General features: G+C 37.8%; 1 protein-coding gene across 1 annotated transcript in view; it reads left to right on the top strand.

Moving 5' to 3' along the window:
• Positions 1–25,448, top strand: part of LMBRD1 (LMBR1 domain containing 1) — a 143,759-nt gene that overhangs the window by 107,712 nt on the left and 10,599 nt on the right. Inside the window, exons 10-14 of the mRNA XM_018058813.1 lie at positions 3,373–3,437; positions 3,789–3,891; positions 4,441–4,545; positions 6,653–6,802; positions 8,092–8,170. Of these exons, the coding sequence (XP_017914302.1) occupies positions 3,373–3,437; positions 3,789–3,891; positions 4,441–4,545; positions 6,653–6,802; positions 8,092–8,170 (502 nt within the window). The remainder of the gene's footprint in view (positions 1–3,372; positions 3,438–3,788; positions 3,892–4,440; positions 4,546–6,652; positions 6,803–8,091; positions 8,171–25,448) is intronic.

The following is a 25,448-nucleotide window of genomic DNA, read 5'->3' as shown; positions in this document are numbered from 1 at the left end:
AGATCTAGTCCCTTAAATCTGTTTGTCACTTACACTGTATAATCATTCGGGATTTGGTTTAGGTCATACCTGAATGGTCTAGTGGTTTTCCCTACTTTGTTCAATTTAAGTCTGAATTTGGCAATAAGGAGTTCATGTTCTGAGCTACACATATTTAAAATAGTGGCTTTAAAGTTTTTGTCTTATAAGTTCAGTGTCCTCAAGGACTTCCTCAAGTACAGTGCCTATTGATTATTTTTTTTTCTCTGTATTAGCCATACTTTCTTGCTGCTTTGCATGTCTCTCTCTCTGTCTTTTTTTTTTTAAAGTTAAAGCATGAGAAATTTAAAATAGCATAATGCAGTAACTCGGGAGATGAGATTCTCCCCTGGATTTTCTGTTATTGCTTTTCGTTGTTTATTTAGTGACTTTTATGCATGCTATGAAGTCTGTTTTCTTTGTTGTTGCAGTCACTGAAGTTTCTCCTTGGTTGGTTTAGTCAATTATTGGACACAGATTTTCTTAAACACCTAGAATCCGCAAGTCTCCCAGTCTTGCTGAGGGGTCATATGTGAGGGGAGACGTGACTTCAGCACTCAGGATGCACAGTACTACCTTAGCCCACACTTCCTGCTCATGCAGACAGAAGCTCAGGGTCGACCAGAGTGCAGTTAGACTTCTCCTTATATTCCTGAACATGCACAGGGCCTTCGTCATTCCCAGGAATATATGTAAACTTTTCAGAGCCCCTGTGAACATTTCATTCCTTACGTTTCCATTTTAATCTTTTTGGTAGTTTGTTTTTTGCCTGATATTGACTCGCTCTTATGGCCATAAAGTTCACTGGTTCCTGGGAAAAAGGAATTTTTGCACTGTATGAGCTCCATTTCAGGCCAGACACAGTCTTTCAAGTGGGATCTTCCATGTACCTTCCAGGCAGGTCAGGTAATGGCAGGTCTCTGGGAAGGAGACTGAAAGAGCCCCAGCCCCTTCTGCTTTCTCAGGTGGCTGCCCAGCTTACAGAGAGGAAGGGTTGGTACTAGAGCAAATCAGAATGCCACAGTGTTCTGTGCTATTACTGAGAGCCGTTTTGTTAAATAAATACTCCTGGATTGTTGCATGCTTCTGGTTCATTTTCAATGTTGAAAAAGTTTGTTCTGACAATTTATGCTGGTTTTTAAATTGCTTTTAAGGGGAAAGGATTTTCAGAGATTACTACTCTGTTACTTTTACTGATGTCATCTCTTTGGCTTAATTATTTTTTCAAAATTGATATAATAGCTGGTGTGGAATATGTAGCATTTAGGTCAACCCAAGGTGGTCACCACTGACTTGATTCTGTAAGTACTACTAACTTAAGTTCTCACATTTAAATATATTTAGTTTCCTTGGTCTTTATAAAACATTTATCTTTTTAATATTTTTCTTTGTTTTGTTAAGTAGCCATGGTTAAACCGTCATGACTCTGGCTCATTCATCTCAGCAGACTGGGGTGTAGTTAAAGCTTTTCTCTTCTTTCCTTCTCCAGCAGGCACCCAGGCCAGGGCAGTGCTGATTTCTCCCACTCTCTGTGTCATGCTCCTTTACTGCTTGACTGCTTGCTGGCAGTTGGTGCTGGCACTACCTCCTGCTACAAGCTATTTGCTGTCAGCAGGCTGCTGAGAAATAATATGTTTCCTCAGTGTATGGATATTGGCTTCAGTTCTCCTGGATATAGTGCTCAAACCTGGTAGAAAAAGATTGTGTATGCTCCTTTATACCTGGTACTACTAATCTTCTGTTCCTATAAAGGAGTCACTTCAACTTACTTAGCAATGAGATGTTTTTTAGAGTAAATGCTCATGTGAAATCCCAGTATATAAAATGGATCTGTGCAGTATATTTTGAGTGATGGCTATACCCTTTTTGGTCCTCTTGCCAAGCTGCTGCTTCCAGTGAGCTCTAAAGGTGCTCTTTCAGAACCAAAGAATTCCCTAGGACACAACCCTAAGATTTATGTCCAGATCTATCTTTCTGTGCTGGGTAGGATAATGTGTTATTATTCTACTTTTCTTTTATCATATCACAATTCTAAAATATTCTTCAATGATCATGTGAAATAAGATGAAAAATCTCCCTAGCATTCATAATGTTTTCCATCTGTTTCTATCAATTCCAGGCAAAGGAGAAACCAAAACAGTTCAGTTCAGTAGCTCAGTCATGTCCAACTCTTTGCAACCCCATGGATTGCAGCACACCAGGCCTCGCTGTCCATCAGCAACTCCCGGAATTACTCAAACTCATGTCCATTGAGTCAGTGATGTCACCCAACCATCTCATCCTCTGTTGTCCCCTTCTCCTCCTGTCTTCAGTCTTTCCTAGCATCAGGGTCTTTTCCGATGAGTCAGTTCTTCCCATCATGTGGCAAAAGTATTGGAATTTTAGCTTCAGCATCAGTCCTTCCAATGAACATTCAGGACTGATTTGCTTTAGGATGGACTGGTTGGATCTCCTTGCAGTCCAAAGGACTCTTGAGAGTCCCAAACATAGATTTCATTGTTTTTATTCTGAAATTTTATTCCTTAGGGACACAGTTCCAATCATTGTTTTCCTGTATACAGCTCATATATATCCTTCATGTCTCATGCATATCCTTTCAAGTTCATACTTAGAGTATAAGGAAGTATATTCCATCGATTACAATTCTTAGCACATTTTTCCACAGAGGTAGTTTTATGTGACATTTCCTCAGTGCTGTTAGTACTCTATTTCAAAAATAATACTAGCAATACAGCTTGAATGGTTTGAATTACTCAGGTCCACATGCACAAGGATAATTTTCTTTAGCCCATGATACAGCACTCTGCCACCCACAGTTGGGGAACTATGTGGATATGGAGGAACTGCATGTGCAGAAGGCTGACAATGAGCTCTACACAGATTTTTGGCTATTTAGAGTGTTGTCCAAGAGTCAAATGTATATCTCATTACTTCTGTGAGAAAATGTTACAAGTTCTCTATTTTAGCAACAGGTTACTATAACCTGATGAGTTTCTTGGTTTTTGCTTTCTGTGTATGTGTATTAGTCTTAATATAGTTTTCAGTTAACGTCTTGTATTTGAATATAAGTCAGTATGAACTTTTATTTGACCTAGCAAAGAGTCTCACTTGTTTACTTACCAGTGAAGACTTTAAATGCCTTTTCCCTTCTGTGTATTTGTTCTCAGATAGCCTCATGATGAAAATTTAGTGACATATACCTAGGATTATAGACTAAGTTAAAATGTATTTTTAGGTCATTTTTTAGATCATTTTCACATGGTATCGACTCATATTGAGCCTAATGGTTTTGTACTTTTAATATCAACTTTTGGAAGTATATTTTAATGATTTTTTTTTTTTTTTTGCTTTTAGATCATTTGGGGAATATTTTTCATCTTTGTTGCATTGCTGTTTGTAATTTCTCTCTTCCTGTCAAAGTAAGTACAGTAGACACATTTTCTAGCGCACTTACACATCTCCTGTGCTACTATACATTTTCCGTGCTGAATTCCATTAATGTAGCCGATTCATCTTAAGTAGCTGTTTTACTTGAAGTGTTCTACAGCATTAACTCAAAGAATGACTAAAAAGGCCCAATAATAGACGGTATTTTTTTGGTCTAATCAATTGAACAATATCTGTAAGATATTTAAATGATGTTTGATTTGTTATTTGTGGTTTTCTTGGACTCGGTTGAATATACTTGCTCGAGTTATGATGTTATTCTTTCTAAACTAACAGAAAATGTGATGGTATAATGTGTAAATTCACTATATACTTTGTTATAGCTTGGATAAAGCTCTTCATTCAGCTGGAATAGATTCTGGTTTCATAATTTTTGGAGCTAACCTGAGTAACCCACTGAATATGCTTTTGCCTTTACTACAAACTGTAAGTGAAAAAAAAAAATCAGTCATTTTATACTGTAGCAAACACACTGTCAAATTATTATGGTGACAAACCTGTTAATGCACAATATATGCTTGTGCTCTCTGTTAATTTGGCTTTTTATTTACATTTAACTTCTACATTGATATGTTGTTCTAAAAATTATTGTATTGATGTATTACTGAACTCTTTTAAGTTATGTATTATTTGAATTGGAGATACATTTAAACTTAGGGTGAACTTTTCCAAGCATTCCTTCATTTTGCCGTTTAATGAAGTCTTTTATTCCATATATAAATGTAATTTTTAGTTTAATTTATTATAGGATTTTTGTTAGGATGGTAGTGTTGAACAGTTTGGTAATAATTTGGTAGTTCGCTTCTTGGAGGTTTTTTTTTTCTTTTTTTTTTGTATTATCATAGTAGCCTGATCAGGGTTGATATTTTAAACATTGCCAAATATGAATAATGAAGTTTCACTTAATTGTATTCAATGCATGACTCCTGGAGCCCTTACTGTTTGTGTATTAAGTTTAATTTTATCTTTTTTCAGGTGTTCCCTCTTGATTATATTCTTATAACAATTATTATTATGTACTTTATTTTTACTTCAATGGCGGGGATTCGAAATATTGGCATATGGTTCTTTTGGATTAGAGTGAGTATATGTTATTATTTTTATTTTTTCCATCATTTTGTATATAACCTCCATTATTGCAAATTATCTTAGATTTATAATACAGAAGTTATAAATATCTTGATACCAAAATGGTAGAAGTACTAGCCTTTTCACTTTATGTTAACATAAAAGTGCTCTTAGTCCAGAGCGTGCATGCTCAGTTGCGTTCAGCTCTTTGTAACTTCATGTACTGTAGCCTCCAAGTCTCCTCGGTCCATGGGATTATCCCACCATGAATACTGGAGTGGGTTGCCATTTCCTCTTTCAGGGGATCTTCCTGACCCAAGGATCGAACCTGCATCTCCTGCATTGGCAGGTGGGTTCTTTACTGCTGAGTCACCTGGGAAGCCTCTTTGTCTAAAGCAGCAGTTCTTAAACGGGGGCAGTTTTGCCCTCCTGGTATATTTGGCAAAGTGTGGAGATGTTTTCAGTTGTTTTAACTAGGAAGCACTACTGGCATCTAGTGGGTAGAGAGCAGGGAATCGGGTCAGCGTCCTGTATCGCACAGGCAGCCCCGCAACAAAGACTTGCTTATCCAGCCCAAAATAGCAGTGCTGAGGCTGAGAAGCCGTGGTTTAGAAGTTCTGTTATTTTCCTTAGTGTTTGACTGTAGCCCAACTGCATCGCAGCACAACTGGATACACTGTAGTTCAAAATATGGCCCTGTGACCGGGAGTGAAAGATTCCTGTGCTATTGGAGAAAGGGTTATTTTCTTCTTATTCTCATTTTGATATTAAAATGAGATATATCACTTCATAATTCCAGCTGTGTGTAAAATGCAATTAACTAGTGGCTTGAACTAATGAAAAACTTCCTGCTGTGGGAAATTTTTTAAATCTAGCATTGCTTCAGCAACTTAAAAACATCAAGTCTAATATCTCTGTGTTTATTCCTCTTGGCTTCTCCCTCATGGCTGAGATATGGCTGCTTCAGCCCTCTTTATCCCGTCTGTGTACTGTGAGGAAGAGGCAGCTAGGAGAAGGGGTGACAGAGGGCGTGGCTTTCCCAGAAGTCTCCCACAGACTGCTTTCTTTCTGATGCGTAATGTTTTATCACTACCAGCCACTACTGGGCATAGGGAAGCGGGAAGTGTGCACTTTTAGGTGATCATGTCCCATCCAGAATTAGAGTCCTGTTATTCTATATTGTACTATTATATTCAATCGAGTAGTAAAGCAGGGAGGTGCTGTCTCAGTTGCTAAAGTGTGCTCTGTCATTGAAATGAGAGGCCTGTCACCAGGCTTCTTGTATCTGCTCCTACATGTTTCAGTTTCCATTCATCCATACAGGCTGCACATGGAAATAGCTATAGTCAGATGGTCATAAATTACCAGAAACTAGATGATAGTTTTATAGTTGAGTATAACATGAGGATGGGTTTCCCAGATGGCGCAGTTGATAAAGAATCCGCCTACCAATGCAGGAGACACAAGAGACACAGGTTCGATCCCTGGGTCAAGAAGATACCTGGAGGAGGAAATGGCAGTCCACTGCAGTATACTTGCCTGGGAAATCCCATGGACAGAGGAGCCTGGCAGACACCACTAAGCAGGCGCGTGGGTGCATGTGTGCATGCACGCGCGCATGCGCACACACACAATATGAGGATATCATGAGTATTTCATAGAAATGAGTACTTAAAACAGGACATGTTTGTCTTTTGCAATAATATATAGAAAACTATAAATGTATTACTAATACTTAGAGTTTAAACTCACTCTTTTAACCTGTAGATAGAATTAGACATAGTTCACCATTCTTAGCTCTATGAATTTCTAACAGATGCTGTTACATAATAAGTTTAGAAGATTCTTTGAAACAAATCATGAAAACACTAATTTATTTCTCTAGGTGTTGAGTTTTTAAAATAAACATGAATCTGAATCTGAAAGCTTTACAGGGAAAGAATTGTCTTTGTTATTCTTATAGTTATCTGGAAAGATTAAGAAATCTTAGTATTTATTTTGGAAAAGGAATTGGTGGATTGAACTGCATTCATTGCCCCCTAACAAATGAGCAAGACCCAGTGCCTTCACGTAAAACGTATTGCTGGCTGAAATAGCATCACTGTGTTTTTCCTTCCAGTTGTATAAAATCAGAAGAGGTAGAACCAGGCCCCAGGCGCTCTTATTTCTCTGCATGATACTTCTGCTTATTGTCCTTCACACTAGCTACATGATTTATAGTCTTGCTCCCCAGTATGTTATGTATGGAAGCCAAAACTATTTCATAGAGGTAAGTACAAACATTAAAAAATTGTCATTATGTTGACGTTTTAAAGATAGTAATATCTAAAACCAAATTTAATTTGTGAAAGCTAGCATAAAATATTAGCTCATCAAATTAAATTTAATACTGCTAAAACTAGTTGTACATTCCATTGTTGGGCATATTTACATTTGTTTCATACGAATTCTTTTTAAAAATAACACTGAATTTAATAATAGTTGTTCCTTAAATGGATCCCATGCTGCCAAACTGCTGAGCTTTATCTCAGCACTTTACTAGAACTCATAATATTTACTTTAAAGTGCTATTTTAAGTAAGTTTATTAAGATGGCTCCCCAAAATGTTTTGGTGAGCAAAGAGCAAAAAATTTCTGCTCATTGGTACCATGAATCCCATAGAAGAGACTTTATAAATGTTTTATTTGTGGGTAGTTATGTTTTCTCATATCCTGATGGGGATCCTCTTACCTGTTACACTGATTCCTTGGTGTTATCTTTCAAAAGCCACCTGTGATTCCTAGTTATAACTGGAGAGCTAGTTTGAATATTTTGAAAGTTTAAAATATTTTGATGATATCTAGTTTGGCCTTTATTTAGTTTCCTTTTCCTAAAATATCTCTTGCTCTGCTTTCTAATAGTTCAAATCAAATCTGTGTTTTAGGGCCCAGTTCAAGCCTTACTTTAATGGAATCTTTCATTATTAATCCATTCTGCCCAGATCATTCCTTTTTTATCCTTCATTCTTTCTTTAACATGTAATTAGTAGTTAGTTCATTGAGAAATACCAGTAGCGTGAGTGGATCAGAGATAAGACACACATCACAGCAGAGGTACACGGATGACCCAAGTTGGGGAAACACACTGCGAAAAGATCACCTTAGTCATTCTTTTCATTTCTTATACCCTTTATTATCTTCTTGCCTTATCCCCTGCACCTAGTTCTCTAGCTCATGTTATGAAACATTCTTCTGTGAATGGATGAAATAAGATCATGCTTTTGCATGGATAAACGGTAGTCTCTTCTTGTTCCACAGTGGAAAACCAAGGGCTGTTTTCTCTGGGCAAAAGCTCCATTGATTAACACGGGCCTAAACATTGTTGCAAGAAAGCCTTAATGTCAAATTTACCATGAATCTTTTTATTCTAATTGAAATTTTACATAAAATTTACACTTTAGAATATTAGCCAAATGTGATTTAATAGAAAACAGGGTATGAGTTCATAATGTGTCACTTTTTAATCAAAATACATATGTTAATATAGTATTTACCTTTTAACTGTATCTTCATCTTTTAGAGCAATATGACTTTCAATGGCCATAGAGGCAATTCAACCCTTTCTGTGCCAAAGAGATGTGATGCAGATGCCCCTGAAGGTAAAGCAGCTTATATCACCTTTCTTAGAATTTATAACTGTGTAAGAAAAGATTTGTTTTGAATTTTGGTGTCTTAAGCATTTGATACATTTTTTTTCATATGTGGTGACAAAGGAGCTTTGTTAATAAGAAGAAATTGGTCTCTTCAATAGAATTTCTTGGTGATACAATGATTTCCATTAAGGAGAGGATCATTATAAATTAGTTACCCTCAAAGAACAAAAGGTGGTTATTATTTACTATACTTACTGGTATAATAAGAAATCATTCTTAAATGCCTTTTTTGTTATTTTTAAAAAATTCAAGAGACTTTTGGTAGAATCTGTCATTTTTAGGACTGAGAACAAAAGTACCTGTGGCCTAGAGCAGCTTTTAACCCATCCAACTCTGGTCACTTTAGTTAATAAAATAATAATAAAGTTAATGATGACAGCAGTTAATGTTTAAGAATGTGTAATTTTGAGCCAGACATTGTAAGTTTTTCCTGTGTATTCTGACAAAAGCTCTGAGATCTGTGCTCTTCATCTCTGTGAATTTTGAGAGGGTCATTTTTTTTCTGTCTTCTGTTTGCTAAGATGGTTTTCTTTTCCTCTTACTATTATAGCATTCTTTCCTGATTAAGGATTCCAGATTTATTCTTTCAAGATATGCAAAAAAATTTTTTCTACTTTTGCCTTCAAAATGCTTTTATTCCAAAGTAAAGTAATATGTCAGATATATTTCTTGATAAGTCATTGAGGGGTTCCATTATGAAAAAGATAAATTTGGAGTGTTTTAGCAGAGTCAGCTCTAGAATGTTGTGGAGTAACAGGTACAGTATAGGTACAGAACACTGGACGGCCCGGTGAGGAAGCAGTGAGCTCTACCTGGAGGTCGCTGTGGGCTCGTCAGAAAGGCTTCATACAGGATGCCAGGGCCACCTCTCCAGGTGAGAGGAGAATCCAGGGAAGGCTGCCCCAGGCGGAAGAACACAGCGCACACATCAAGTTACCTTCGACCGTACAGTTTTGTGTTCAGACAGTTTAAAACCATTATTATTGTTTTGTTGTTAATTATGGAGGTGTAAGGGGTTAGAGGAAAGAGGAAATGGGGTTGCCGAGTTAGAACTCAAATCAGAAAGGTCTGGGAAAGAGCCAATGGATGGTTTTACATAAGAAAGTGGCAACTGTGGTCTGGCTTGTTTTCAGTAACTTAAATTACAGAAGAGAGAGAATGGATTTGAGAAATTGAGACCAGAGCATAGAAACCACTTGGGAGAGGGTGCCAGGAGGAATAGTTTACAGTAATCCAGGAGATATGGTAAAAGCCTGAAGCAGATGGTGGTCTTAAGTGTGAAATGAACACAGAATTGAGAGAAGATCTCCTTGCTTGGATCTTGGGTCTTGAAGAGTGGCAGGGGGGGCAGAATATTTTGGGGTGGCCTCCAGTTTCTGAGTAATATGGTAAATTTTGGTATCACCAAGCTGAGGTATAAAAAGATACTAAGATTAAAGAAAAAAGTATAGATACTGCTTAGCTGACTTGAGATGGAGATTTCACGGGCAGTTGGATGTTTACAGAATGAACTCAGAGGGCAGCGTGTGAGGAGCCTGGAGACCCAGGCAGGCGGGCGACAGAACTATGTGGGAGCGAGCAGAAAGAGGAGGGAGAGGCGTGGATGCTGGAGGCGGAAACTACGTGCAGTGAGTAAAAGGGGATCTAAAGCACGGAGATCCTTCACAGAGCTGGAGAGGGACTGGGTGGAAACTAGAGAAGGTATGCTGCATCCGCAGAGAGCCTTTTTTTCTTTTCTTTTTAAATGAGAGGAGACTAGGGATGATGAGATGAATTCATGGAGCAGGAAAAGTTGAAGAAAAATATGCGAAAGGATGAATGATGAGCCAATGTCATCCTGTTCTGGAGGAGACAGTAATTAGAACATCAAAGGATGCTTTAGGTAGAAGGAGGGATCCTTCTTTCTCTAGATGGCAAGGAAGGAGGCAACAATATGAACTCAGATAGTAATTTCATAGTGAGGCTGAGCAGGAAGTTCTCTGTGATTGTCTCATCTTGCTTTGAGGTGTAATTTCAGTCATTTGCTGAAAATCATGTGGGCCACTGGGCACAAAACTAAAGAAAGTGGCAGAAGTTTTGCTAGGTGAACAGAGAAGGATCTGATTGGAGATAAGTTAGTGATAAATGAATATATGCCAAGGGGCATAGATGAAATTATCTCTCTGTAGTTTTGCTGGACATGTCTGCACAGCTGGTGCTCTTCTCCATCAGAGCCTAGGCTGTCTGGGGAGATAATTTGAAGGACTGGAGGAGGATGAGAGTCAGAGAAGGAAGAGACCAAGTGCAGAGTCCAGGGTGCAGGGCAAAGACGGGAAGAGACCAAAACTGGGAGGAAAGAACAAGATCAAGAGATGAGTCAAAACCAAAATCGAGGGAAAGCAAACGTGGAGAAGAAGTAATAGTAAAATGTTTCTGTTATAAATTAATTGACTTAATTTTCCAGGTCTGCTTTGGTAGCAACAAAGACACTTTAGTCCCAAATTTTTAACTTTAAATGCACACAGCCCCACCCCCACCCCACACACACATCGTAAGTAGAGTTGATAAGTGAAATGCTTTGGGTTGTCATTTTTTGCTAAGTGAGAATAGAATGAAAAATTACTGTTGGGTTGATTTGTAATGTTTTGAGAGAGCTCTGATCTTGAAGATCTAAAATAAGTTCTGTTTCTTTAGATTCTTACATTATTGAAACCTTAGCAGAAGAACAGGTCAAACTTTCCAAATCAAGTTGCACTGGTAAAGGGGGCTTTAAAATGCCCCTGTATTGTTGAACTGAATGAATTTGCGAGTTACAGATCAGTAAGCTTTAGTTAAATGATACACTTGGCCATAACTTTTATATGAATCCCATTTGGTATTTTTTCTTTTCCAGTCTAGGAAAAAGTGTTTATAGTGGTTTAAGTGACCTCCTTTGAATTGTTAAATATTTTTCTAAAACATTTTAGTTGATTTATGCTTTGGAATGTTACTTTGCAGTACAAAACATATCCTTTAGATTTATGGATTTATCTCTCCCGATATTTTGTCTTTGTTCTCTACCAAATCTCTAAATGTCAGATTGCCAGTGCATGCTGGGAAGAGGATGGCAGAAATACAGTGGTTATATTTGGGGTGTCCAGGTAGTTTTCTTAAGAGAGTAAGAAAAAACAATGATTGGCTATAAGAGAGCTCTCCCTGCCAGATTCAAAATTAAGCATGCTCTGGGTACTGCCACTCATAAAGGAGATATTAACCCTACTAATTCATATATACGCAAGTGAAAATCATTGTTTTATACATTAAAAGTTTTAATAATGGAGAAAGATGAAAGAGCAGTTCACATGAGATTTGACACGTGGGGTGGGGCTGGCGTGGAGTGTGTGGTGAAAGACTGATGGCGCAGTGTCCCTTTACTGTGGACTAGGAAACCTCAGCTTGCAAGAGGAAAATCAGCACTTCGTGACTTGTGACATTTTGGTGAGCACTTTGACTTATGTAGATGATACAGTAATAGAAATACCCCACAAGGCACTTGGTGTCACCTTTGTTATGCACCTGTTGCAAGTAATAGTTTTGGAGAACAGTTTTTCAATTTAGAAACGAAAAACTTATAATTTATTGTGTTGTACTTAAAATTATTTCTAAGTAAAGATAATCTTCCTAGAAAGATGTTAAAGCAGTGATTTTTCTAAAGCATGCATATATTGATCTCTTACCAATACTGAGTACATTTTAGAGACTTTTTTTCTTAAGTAATATTGCATTCATATATGAGGTGGTCTGGCATTTTTCAAATGTTATAATGTTTGAGAATTAAAACAGTCATCTAAAAATAGTTAAGGTTTTTTGTGTTTAAAATTATCTCTTAAAGAATAATTTAGCAGAGTTATAAACAATGCCTATCATACCATGTTTACAAAGTTCTCTTAAAGCAACAATTTTTAAAATTTATCCTTTCACATAATGCATTGTTTATAAGTTCTAAATGAGCCACCTGAGCAAGTTAGAAATCCATTTTTAGGTTTTTATGCAGTTATGACAAAAGGACTTTTACATTTTTTAGTTTTATGTTCATTAAGTGCTACTTAATCTAATAGGCATTAATACATGCACAATTTATATGCTAGTGTGAGTAAAATAGTTAAACACAGAATTATGAAAAGTAATATAAACATGCAGAAATATTTGAGTCTGGATAGGAGGGTGAATGATCAATCCCCCTTTGTGGTCTGGCAGAATAGAGTACTGGGTAGGTTCTCAGAAAGAGAGACAGCATCAGAGACATATACACAGCCCCTGCCTTTGGAAAGCAAACAGCCTAATGGATTTGGATATGAAAATAAATAATGGTAATAAAAAAGTAAATGGCATACTGTAATGAAATTGCAGGCAAAATGCTGTGGGAAGGCAAAGGAGGTAATGGTTTTCCCTACAGTGTAACATTTTAACTGGGCCCCAAAGTGCAAGGGATCTAAATGAACAAACAAAACAGTGGAGGCTGTACCAAGCAGAGAAGGAACCTGTGTTAATAAGACATAAAGACAAATTTATTTGACCTGTTATGGAAAAAGTATGTTGTGGCAGGAGCATTGAATGTTTGGGAAATACAGAGAGGGATGAAGCAAGATTATATCTTTCCAAATGACCATTTTAAAAAAGCTGTGAACCACAAGTTTAATTTCTGACGTCCTGTTTAATTATTTTACCTTTCTTTGACGTGAACTTGCCTTATTTGGACAGTATAGTACCTAGAAATGTGATGATCTGTATAAATCAAGCTTGATTTTTGTGGGATGTTCTGGTTAAGTATATTTGTTAATGTATATAGCCAACCTTAAAAATCATTAATCTATGGTTTTAGGATATAATTTCACTAGGACAAATGGTTAAGATGACTTAAGTTAACTGATGATGCTAAAATAAAAACTGATGTGTTAAACTAAACTACATGAATTACAAAAAGCTGAACAGATTTAAAATTAAAGAGCTAAAGCAGAGTTATGATTACATGTACTAACTACGAAGGGAGAAGTAAGAATGATACTGAATAACTAAGATAATGTTAGAGAAAAGTTAATAAAGTAAAATGTGCATACTTTTACTCTAAATACTTACTTCAGAGAGTAGCTGGATACTAAGTTTTGGAGTAAACAAGCCCATTATCAGGGAGGGCCTCAAAATACATTCTATATGAATAAAATGTATTTACCATGCTGTTTTGCTTTTGTCATTAGTAAAATCAAGTAGACTTGTTTTCTCAAAACTTCAGGTACCTATCCTTCTGCAGACTTTTCTTGGAAATACTACGTCATCTAAGATACTGTGTCAGTTCGCAGCTGGAAAGAACCAGCTGTGAGAGTGGGATGATCATGGCATGTTTTCCATGAGGTCAGCCAGGAGGGCTCGATCAGGAAGGGCTGTCTGCTGGCCAGCTGGGAAGAGGGCAGACTTCGGGGGCCTGGCCAAAGAGGGGAATCTAGCTAAGGGTTACTTAAGTCAGATCAACAAGTCGCTTGTTCTGATTGATCAGTGTGGACAAATAGCTCAGCTAATCTTTCGTGAAGCGAAGGCTGAGAATGTTGGGGGCTTGTGTCTAGTGGCTGTTTTGCAGGTAAACAAAGGGGTGTCCTAGAGCCTTCTCTATATCGTAGGTTGTATCCTACTTCATACCAAGCCTTTGATACCTGGTATGTATCTTATACTTAAGGGACATTTTAATTCAAACACTAAATTTTCATTAAGTAACTTAATGTGACAATTTAAGTAAGTTAAAGGTGAAATACAGTTCTACTAAAGTACTGCTTCAGTTTTTAGTTTAAATTAATTAAAAGTGTGTAATATTAGAAATTTTGTCAAGTGCTGAAAAGTCGCATGTTTCCAGTGGGTGTTACGTTGGACAGCACAGTCTAGAGCCTGTGTGTGTGGTTGGCATCTCATAGGAAACAGAGCTTCTTACAAAGTGAAGCCCCTCCCTCTCCTGAAGATGGCACCATCACGTGAGGGTGAACCACAAGTAAAGTTAAATATATTACTTGCAAAATATGGAAAGCAAAGTTGACCTTAGTGTCAAGAACAAGGGGAAAGAACCAGACTCCTAAGAAATTGTAGCTGCAGACTAGCACTTTGCAGCTATGCAGGCCAAATGCACGCCAGCAGAGTGAATTTGTTTCACTGCAGTTTCAGACTGGCAGTGCAGTAAATGGTGCAAGGAAGTATAATTCTCACAAGAGGAGCGTACCTTAATTCTTGGCTTCACAGAATTCCCACAAAGGAACGCAAGTGAAGATGTCAGAGTCAAATATCCAAGCACACAAGGAGGCAAAGCACCACGCATAAGAGAGCGAACAGAAGTTGCAGAGAGCAGAGAGAGACCTGCCAAGCTCTGATCCTGGAACTATCAACACAGATTATGGAACAGCTGACTATGATGAAAGAAATAAGACCAGATCAGCATACTGCAGAGGACAGCAAAGTATTAAAGAAAGAATGAATGAAACCCTAGCAAATTTATAAATGGACCAAATACAGTGTTTGAAAATGAACATACATTATTGAAATGAAACTCAGTGTAGAGAACTACAGAGTAAAACCACAACGAGCCATCTCCACTTAACCATTCACTAACTGTGGGAGAAAAAGGGGTAGCTGAGGTAGCTCATCTCAGAGGAAAATGGGCACAGGCCCCACCTGGTAAACAAGATGGACACCCTGCAGCATGGCCTGTGCCTCTGGGCATGACTGCCTGGGACGATCAGAGATGGGGCTCAGATCATGAGGAAACAGAACCCAGACCCAGGCTGATGGCTAACAGCCATGCTGTAAAAGCGGTGCTTTAGATCCGTCAGTGTCATTGGAGACCAGAGGCTGAGGAGCTCACAGGTTCAGGGAAGTATGGTAAAACCAATACAATATTGTAAAGTAATTAGCCTCCAATTAAAATAAATAAATTTATATTTAAAAAAAAGACATCGCAACCAAATGTGATATGTGGTCCAGGATTTGGTGCTGCCCTTAAGGGATGAATGTACTAGGAAGAATACACTCAGATAAATGACATGTTGCAGTATGGGCTGTAGAGCCAATTTTTAAAAATATAATACCAGTATTAAAAGTCTTAAATTTAATAGCTCTTCTCTGGTTATGTAAGAGAAGGTCCATCTTGTAAACAATGCTGTGTTAAGTGGCTAAATCGCACAATGTACGGTTCAGAAAACAGAAGGAAATATTTATGTTGAGAAGAAGATAAAAGAGAGGGAAAAAAAAGAGGCCCACTGTATACTACCAGATGGCTGTTGTTATTGTTCAGTCGCTATGTCATGTGCTACTCCTTGCAACCCCAAGGACTGCATCATGCCAGGCTTCCCTGTCCTTCACCATCTCTGGGGGCTTGTTCAAACTCATGTCGATTGGGTTGGTGATGCCATCTAACCATCTCATCTTCTTTCGTCTCCTTCTCCTCCTGCCTTCAGTCTTTCCCAGCATCAGGGTCTTTTATAATGGCCCCTCAGGTGGGCAGAGTAATGGAGCGTCAGCTTTAGCATCATTCTTTCCAAAGAAACCCCAGGGCTGATCTCCTTCAGAATGGACTGGTTGGATCTCCTTGCAGTCCAAGGGACTCTCAAGAGTCTTCTCCAACACCACAGTTCAAAAGCATCAATTCTTCGGTGCTCAGCCTTCTTCACAGTCCAACTCTCACATCCATACATGAGTACTGGAAAAACCACAGCTTTGATTAGAGAGACCTTTGTCGGCAAAGTAATGTCTCTGCTGTTTAATATGCTGTCTAGGTTTAATAGCTTTTCTTCCAAGGAGCAAGCATCTTTTAATTTCATGGCTGCAGTCACCATCTGCAGTGATTTTGGAGCCCAAGAAAATAGTCTGTCACTGTTTCCATTGTTTCCCCATCTATTTGCCATGAAGTGGTGGGACCAGATGCCATGATCTTAGTTTTCTGAATGTTGAGTTTTAAGCCAACTTTTTCACTCCTCTTTCACTTTCATCAAGAAGCTCTTTAGCTTCTCTTTGCTTTCTGCCATAGGGGTGGTATCATCTGCTTATCTGAGGTTATTGGTATTTCTCCTGGCAGTCTTGATTCCAGCTTGTGCTTCATCTAGCCCAGCATTTTGCATAATGTACTCTGCATATAAGTTTAATAAGCAAGGTAATAATATACAGCTTTGACATACTCCTTTCCCAGTTTGAAACCAGTCTGTTGTTCCATGTCTGGTTTTAATGGTTGTTTCTTGACCTGCATACAGATTTCTCAGGAGGCAGATCAGGTGGTCCAGTATTCCCATCTCTTTAAGAATTTTCCACAGTTTGTTGTGACCCACACAGTCAAAGACTTTGGTGTAGTCAATCAGTGAAGCAGAAATAGATGTTTTTCTGGAACTCTATTGCTTTTTCTGTGATCCAACATATGTTGGTGGTTTGATCTCTGGTTCCTCTGCCTTTTCTAAATCCAACTTCAACATCTGGAAGTTCACGGTTCATGTAATGAAGCCTAGCTTAGAGAATATTGAGAATTACTTTGTTAACGTGTGAGAAGAGTTTAATTGTGCAGTAGTTTGAACATTCTTTGGCATTTCTGTTCTTAGGGATTGGAATGAAAACTGACCTTTTCCATTCTGTGGCCATTGCTGAGTTTTCCAAATTTCCTGGCATATTGAGTGCAGCACTTTCACAGCATCATCTTTTAGGACTTGAAATAGCTCAACTGGAATTCCATCACCTCCACTAGCTTTGTTCATAGGGATGCTTCCTAAAGCCCACTTGAGTTTGCACTCCAAGATGTCTGGCTCTAGGTGAGTGATCACACCATCATGGTTGTCTGGGTCATTAAGATCTTTTTTGTATAGTTCTTCTATGTATTCTTGCCACCTCTTCTTAATATCTTCTTCTGTTAAGTCCATATGTTTTCTGTCTTTAATTGTGCCCATATTCACATAAAATGTTCCCTTGGTATCTAATTTTCTTGACGAGTTCCCATTCTTTCATTTTCTCTATGTTTTTGCATTGTTCACTTAGGAAGGCTTTCTTATCTCTCCTTGATATTCTTTGGAGCTCTGCCTTCAGAGGGATATAGCTTTCGTTTTCTCCTTTGCCTTTCAGTATTCTAAAAGCTGACATTTCTAAATGCAGGCCAGGATATGGAATTAATAAGAAAACCACTTCTAATTACCTTTTTTAGTAGAATTATAATTACATTATTTATATAATTATACATTAATTACCTCCTTTTATGGAAAAAGAAATGGCAACCCACTGCAATATTCTTGTTTGGAAAATCCAGTGAACAGCTGAGCCTGTCTGGCTACAGTCCATAGGGTCGCATACAGTCAGACAGGACTGAAGTGACTTCATGTATACATCCTTCTAAAAATTTACACTTCTATTAATAGATGTGATTTTTCTTAAATTCCAAAAATTTAAATTTATATGCACAGTGAGTGTTTCAGCATGATGTATTTTGCCCCACAAAATACAGGAACATATTTTGAACGTAAGAATTAGTGAATATAATGTATGCTATGTGGTAACTCCCTAGCAATTTAGATTAAAAGGTGTATCTTCTTGTGAAAGTGAGTTGATCTTTTGTGTGTAATTTCAGTTTTGAATCTGCTAAACATAATTCATCTCTCACATTTTCCTGTCATTTCTGATATAAATTGTTAGCATCAAATAAACCTTGATTTAATTATAGACATATCTCCACCTTTTATGACCTTGATTAAAGTGGCCCAGTCCAGGCCCTTAAACCTTATAAATACTCTTTGCCTTTCCCATTCTTATTCTCCCTGAGTCATTCTTTGACTTGGTTTATAGAATGTATTCCGTTTGAGGTTCTGTAAAAGGACAGGTTAAATCCACAAAGAACATATTAAAAACTCTTCAGAAATTAAACCTCCAAAAGAGCATAGTACTTTAAGGCTTGTTGAATTTTTTCATATTTTAAATAACCCACCAATTTAAATTCAAAGATGATATTCTGTATTTGGTGATAAAATTCAACTTAAACAATTCAAGATAGTCTTATAAAGTTCTCACTTATTTTTAAAGATAGAGCAATTTCCACACTTTCTTATGTGAAGCATTTGCTTTGAAAACCGTGAGCTAAAACAGGATATTCTAATCAAAATTGTTTCTTAGGATAGTGTCAGAAACCTAGCACTTTCTTTCTGGATATTTTCCATATGTACTCTAACGCCAACATTTTATCTATTCCAGGGCATTCTGTTGTACCAATTCGTAGTAGACCATCTAAAGTCTTAATGGTTCCCAAATGTTGCTCAGTTTTAAAAGCTTTTGAATCCCATAAAATGTGAGGAACTGACACCAATATCGCGTTGCTAATGCTCAGCAGACACACAGACGCGTGCCTCTGCCCTCGGGGCAAACACCGCTGAGGACAGACACAAATGGCTGACGACCCAGACTGAAACAGCTCCAGTAGCCTCCTTACCAAGACCGGTAGCCTCAGAAGGCTTGCTTTGAGACTTGTCATTTCACTGCATCCACCAATGTAAAACTTGTGTCATAAGCGTAGCCCAAATGTAGTTGTCCACCTTTTACGACCTCGATTAAAGTGGCCCAGCCCAGGCCCTTAAACCTTATAAATACTCTTTGCCTTTCCCGTTCTTATTCTCCCTCACAGTATTTAGTCTAATAAATATAGTTTTACTAAATGGATGAGGTTTTCTAAGTCGTGTTTTGAAGTATTGACAGTTGACAATAAATAAGCCTAGTGATGCTGGATAATTTAAGGGGAATTTAATAATTTAATCAGTAAATTAAGAATCTTAGATTTCTGTTTCTGCTTTTTAACCACCATCTGGTTTACATATAATGAAATGCGTGTCCTGCCAACCTCTCAAATCTCAGTTCCAAGACTGAGCTCCTCTCCTGCTCTCTTCCGTTCAGCTTTTCCACATGTTACTCTCATGTCATAGGGTAGGAAAAGTTGTCCTATGCCTTTTGTGTGCCCTCAACTATTTATTTACTCAGAAATCTTGAAATCTTTTTTGCATTGTCTTACTTTTCCAATACTAACCATTTTCTACTTCCCATCAAGGTTAGATGAGAAATAGCAAACTATACCCATCAGTGAGGACACTTGAAATATATTACATACAGTGTTTAATACAGCTTTGTATGTTTTCACAGAAAAATATTCACCACATGATGATAGTGGAAGAGTGTATATATTATCTCATGTTTTATGTTTTGTGCATGTAAAAGTAAAGCTGCAACTTTACAGAGATGGTCCAGTATATGCAGATCAATCAGTGTGATACAGCATGTTAAGGAAAGACCGAAATCACACGAGCATCTCCGTAGACACAGAGAAAGCCTTTGACAAAATTCAGTATCCATTTGTAATAAAAATTTTTAGCATAGTGGATATAGAGGGAACATATCTCAGCATAATGAAAGATGTTTACAACCAACACAATACTCAGTGGTAAAGCTGAAAGCCTTTGTGCTAAAATCTGGTGCAAGACAAGGATGCTCACTCTCACCTCTTCTATTCAACATAGCATTGGAAATCCTAACAGCAGTCGGACAAGTGAAAGAAGAAAAAAGGGATCCAGATTGGAAGGGAAGAGGCAAAATTGCTCTTATATGCATATAGCATGACACTATGTATAAAAACCCTCAAGTCGCTACACAAAAACTACTCGAACTGATAAATGAATTCAGCAAGCTAGCAGGATACCTTTATATTCTTATATTTATATTCTTTATATTCTTTTAATATAAAGAAGTTGGTTGCATTTCTTTACACTAATAATGAAATAACAGAAAAGGAATGTAGAAAAATATTACCTTTTAATATCGCATCCTCAAAAATAAAATACTTAGAGGTAAACCTGACCAAGAAGGTGAAAGACATATGCCGAGAACTATAAAAATGTTAATAAAGGAAATTGAAGATGATTAAAAGAGTTCGGAAAGGTATCCCATGCTTTTGGCTTGGAAAAATTAATATTGTTAAAATGACCATACTACCCAGAGCAATCTACAGATTTAATGCAATCCCTATCAAATTACCCTGGATGTTTTTCACAGAACTAGAACAAATAATCCTAAAATTTATATGGAAACATAAAAGACCCAGAATTGCCAAAGCAATCCTGAAGAAAAAGAAGAAAGCAGGAGGCATAACCCATCCAGACTTCAAATACTACAAAGCTACAGTAATCCAAATAGCTTGATACTGGCACAAAAGCAGCAGACATGTGGATCAATGAATCAGAGCAGAGGGCCCAGAAATAAGCCCACACACCTACAGTCAGTCAGTCTTTGACAGAATAGACAAGGATCTACAATGGAGAAACAGTGGTCTCTTTAGCAAGTGGTGCTGGGAAAGTTGGATGTGCATGTATGCTTAGTCACTAAGTTTAGCTGCATATAAATCAATGAAGTTAGGCACAGCCTCACACCATACACAAAAATAAACTCAAAATGAGTTAAAGACTTAAGCATAAGACATCGCAACAAAAAACTCCTAAAAGAAAACATTGGCAAAACTCTGACATAAATCATACCAGTGTCTTCTTAGGTCAGTCTCCCAAGCAATCGAAATAAGAACAAAAATAAACAAATGGGACCTCGTCAGACTTCCAAGCTTTTGCACAGCAAAGGAAACCATAAACAAAATGGAAAGATAACCTATAGAATAGGAGAAAATATTTGCAAATAATGTGACCAATACAGGATTAATTTCCAGTATACACAAACAGCTCATACAGTTCAACAGCAACAAAACAAACCAATTAAAAAGTGAGCAGAAGACCTGAATACACATCTCTCCAAAGAAGACAGGCAGATGGCCAGTGCACATGAAAAGATGTTCATCATCGCTAATTATTAGAGAAATGAACTACAATAAGGTGTCATCTCACAACTATCAGAATGTCCATCATTGAAAATTTTACAAATAGCAAATGCTGGAGAGAGTATGGAGAAAAGGGAACCCTCTTGCACTGTTGGTAAAGACGCTATGGAGGAGAGAAAGTTAGTTCCTCAGAAAACTAAAATTAGAGTTAGCATATGATCCAGCAATCCTACTTGTGGGGCTGTATCCAGATAAAATTATAATTCAAAAAGATACATGCACTTCTGTGTTCATAGCAGCACTGTCCACCAAAGCCAGGACATGGGAACAGCCTAGATGTCCGTCAAGAGGAATGGATAAAGAAGATGGGGTGCACGTGTACAGTGGAATACTGCTAGCCGTGAAAACAATGAAATACTGCCATTTGCAGCAACACTGATGCAAACTAGAGATTATCATCCTAAGGGAAGTAAGAAAACAGATGGCAAATACTATATGATGCCATTTAGATTTGGAGTATAAAATGTAACACAGGTGAACCTGTCTACAAAACAGAAACAGACTCAGGGACATGGATGCCATGGGCTGGGGAAGTTTGGGGAGGCATGAATTGAGAGGTTGGGATTAGCAGATGTAAACTCTTATATACAGAATAATAAACAACAGGGTTCTACTGTATTTTGTTGTTGTTCAGTTGCTAAATCGTGTCCGACTCTTTGCAACTCCATGGACTGTAGCATACTAGGCTTCCCTGTCCTTCACTATCTCCTAGAGTTTGCTCAGATTCATGTTCATTAAGTCGGTGATGCCATCCAAACATCTCACCCTCGGTTGCCCTCTTCTCTTCCTGCCGTCCATCTTCCCAGCATTAGGGTCTTTTCTACTGAGTTGGCTCTTCATGTCAGGTGGCCAAAGTATTGTAACTTCAGCTTTTGTATAGCACAGGGAACTCTATTCAATGTCTTAAGATGAAACAAAATGGAAAAAAATATTTAAAAGATGTATATATATATATATATATATATATATATACATGTATAACTGAGTCACTTCACTGTACAGCAGAAATTAGCAGTGTAAATCAGCTCTGCATCATAAATATATACATTATATATATATGTATACACAAACAGCATATAAAAGTCAGTCTGTACCTCAGAGGACAAAATGTGGAATAAGGACAAGAAATAAGTATTCATTGTTTGTTGTTGTTAATAAGTGGCTTTTATTCTATAATTAAAGAAAAAAACATTAATAAGCCTTTTTAAGAATGAAAACAATGAGAGTCCAGATAGTGGCATGCATCTATCTGCCCAGTAACTATTGGTTGTAGAGAAGACCTTTTTCCTTCCAGTTTGTTGAAAAGTGGCAGTGGAGAGGGTAGTTTCTGAGACTTTGAAAAAATGTAAGTCTCAACACCTTGGTAGCAGTTTTTTTCCTGGAATATGAAATGTTTCTTTCTACTTGGTTCCAGGAAATTTTATTTAGAGGTCAACTTTATTTAGAAGTCAACGTGACTAAGCAATATTGCTCAAATACTCACATTATCACTAACAATGGATTCAGGTGATTTTTTTTTTTTCCATCTATACTTTACCTCTAAGCAAAAAAAGAGAAAAATGTGTTTTGCAGGAAAGACTTATTTCTGTTTAAACCCAATTTCATTAGAGGAGTTACTATACACTTGATGTTTGATGTATAGTTTTAAATAAAAAGTTCATTTTAAGGAGAGCTAGTTTTGACAGGCTGAGATGAAGCTGGTCAAGGAGTTTCATTAGAACCTTAGCCTTATGGCCTGAGATTAAGAATGGACACTGATGCTCTGTGATGACAGTATTTTTTAATGTCTCATGTGGAGCTGAGTGCCCAAGTGGGTGATCTGTAAACATAATTTGAAATGAAAATGGTACCAAACTCTTCCTTTGTGGATTTAAAAGACAGGTTTGAATATGGACTTCAGATTTAATACCTCCTACCTACTTCATATTAAGTGAAGCTAATTAATTTTAGCTCTCTGGAGTTTTGTAATAAGAAGATCCAATTTGAGAGAATATAAGTCATTCTTTCCCTCTGACTCAAGTACGTGGAGCAGTGGCCTTTAAAAATACTACATGGTCTTTTTGTCTTATACTCTGCACATTTGGAGGGAGGGGACGAGATAGTTTAGGACAGTTAGATTTAGTCTAAAGATGCGGATAAATGAGGTCACCTAGAATTATAATAGTTTGGATAGGCTTATTTAGAATGCTATCCTATTTATTTAAGGAATACAAAATTAATAACAGCCTTCACAGTTTAAACACATTTGGAAGATATTGACATATCAGTTTTCATAATACTGAGAGTCACAGTCCTGTGTGTCTTGAAATTCTAAAATGTATAAATGGCTTAATTTCCAAGATTCTATTTGCGGTTGTTGTACAGTCACTCAGTTGTGTCCAGTTCTTTGAGACCCCAGGACTGCAGCATACCAGGCTTCCCTTCCTTCACTATCTCCCAGAGTTTGTTCAAACTCAAGTCCATTGAGTCAGTGATGCCATCCAACCATCTCATCCTCTTTTGACCCCTTCTCCTCCTGCCCTCCATCTTTCCCAGCATCAGGGTCTTTTCCAATAAATCACCTCTTTGTATCAAGCAGCCAAAGTATTGGAGCTTCAGCATCAGTGCTTCCATTCAGGGTTGATTTCCTTTAAAATTGACTGGTTTGATCTCCGTGCTGTCCAAGGGACTAGAGAGTCTTCTCCAGCACCACAGTTCAAAAGCATCATTTGTTCAGTGCTCAGCCTTCTTTGTGGTCCCGCTTTTACATCCATACATGACTACTGGAAAAACCATGACTTTGACTATACAGACCTCTGTCGGCAAAGTGATGGCTCTGCTTTTTAATATGCTGTCTAAGTTTACAATAGCTTTTCTTCCAAGAAGCAAGTGTCCTTTAATTTCATGGCTGCAGTCATCATCTGCAGTGATATTGGAGCCCAAGAAAATAGTCTGTCACTGTTTCCATTTTTTCCCCATCTATTTGCCGTGAAGGGATGTAGCTGGATGCCATAATCTTGGTGGTTTGGAATGTTCAGTTTTAAGTCAGCTTTTGCACTTTTCTCCTTCATCTTCATTAAGAAGCTCTTTATTTCCTCTTTGCTTTCTGCCATTAGGGTGGTGTCATCTGCATATCTGAGGTTATTGATATTTCTCCCTGTAATCTTGATTCCAGCTTGAGCTTCATCCAGCCCAGCAGTTTTCATGGTGTACTCTGCATAGAAGTTAAATAAGCAGGGTGACAATAGACAGCCTTGATGTACTCCTTTTCCTATTTTGAACCAGTACATTGTTCCATATTCTAACTATTGCTTCTTAACCTGCATACAGGTTTCTCAGGAGGCAGGTAATGTGGTCTGATATTCCCATCTCTTTAAGAATTTTCCAGTTTGTTGTGATCCACACAGTCAAAGGCTTTGGTGTAGTCATTGAAGGAAAAGGACTATTTAATTTTTCTCATCTATTTTTCTTATCTGTTTTTCTCATCTATTATTCTCATCTCATTTCCTTGCTTTTTCAGTTAACTTTTTAAACTGGTATCTATTATTTGGTAGGCACTATTCTAAATACTACTGATACAGAGCTAGTGAGACTAGTGAACAAAGCTCAGATGTGCTGTCCCCACGGAGCTTATTTAGAAGGAGACAAATAAGTGTATCAGGCAGTAATCATTATGGAGAAAAAGTACCAGAGGAGAGTAAGTGGTGCCCGGAAGGAGGGATGGTTTGAAATGTTGAGTAGGGCAGAAAGGAAATCCTTACTGAGAAGCGGACATCTGGTCAAAATGGCCTGAGGGATGTGAGGTCAGATACCTGGAAGGGGGGCAGATGCCTGCAGAGAAGCGCTGCTGGCCATGGTGACAGCAGGTACAGAGGTTTGGGGGCAAGAGGTCAGGAAGGGAGGAGGAAGGGCCAGTCATCAAAGAGAAGGACTTCATTCATCTTTTAAGCTCAGACAGGAAGTCTAGAAGACTGTGAGCAGGTGACCTGATGGGCTTTACATCCTCAGGGGGTTACTCTGACTACTGTGTTGCATGTAGACCAGGGTGTGGGAACTGTTTTTCTGTAAGAGACCAGTTAATAAACATTTTAGGCTCTGTGGGGCCTGAGGTAGTGTCCACACTGCTCAGCTGTGCCCCGAAACATAGAGGTTGCCGTGGACAGCGTGTCATGTTTTAGCATAACTTAAAAAAACAAGTGATGGACCGAGTGAATCCTTCTGGGGTATAGTGTTCTAGCCCCTGAGATAGACTATAATAAACCAAGGGCAAAGATGAATTGATAGGACGTTTGCAGGAGTCCAAGGCAGAGCTTGTGGTGGTAGAACTGCAGGAAGTGGTCAGATTCTGGGTAGATTTTGAAGATAGAG

Source organism: Capra hircus, chromosome 14, assembly GCF_001704415.2.
Source record: "Capra hircus breed San Clemente chromosome 14, ASM170441v1, whole genome shotgun sequence".
In the NCBI taxonomy this organism is placed as follows: Eukaryota; Metazoa; Chordata; class Mammalia; order Artiodactyla; family Bovidae; genus Capra; species Capra hircus.
Note: the sequence above shows the minus strand (reverse complement) of the source record. Positions and strands in the feature narration are given on the sequence as shown.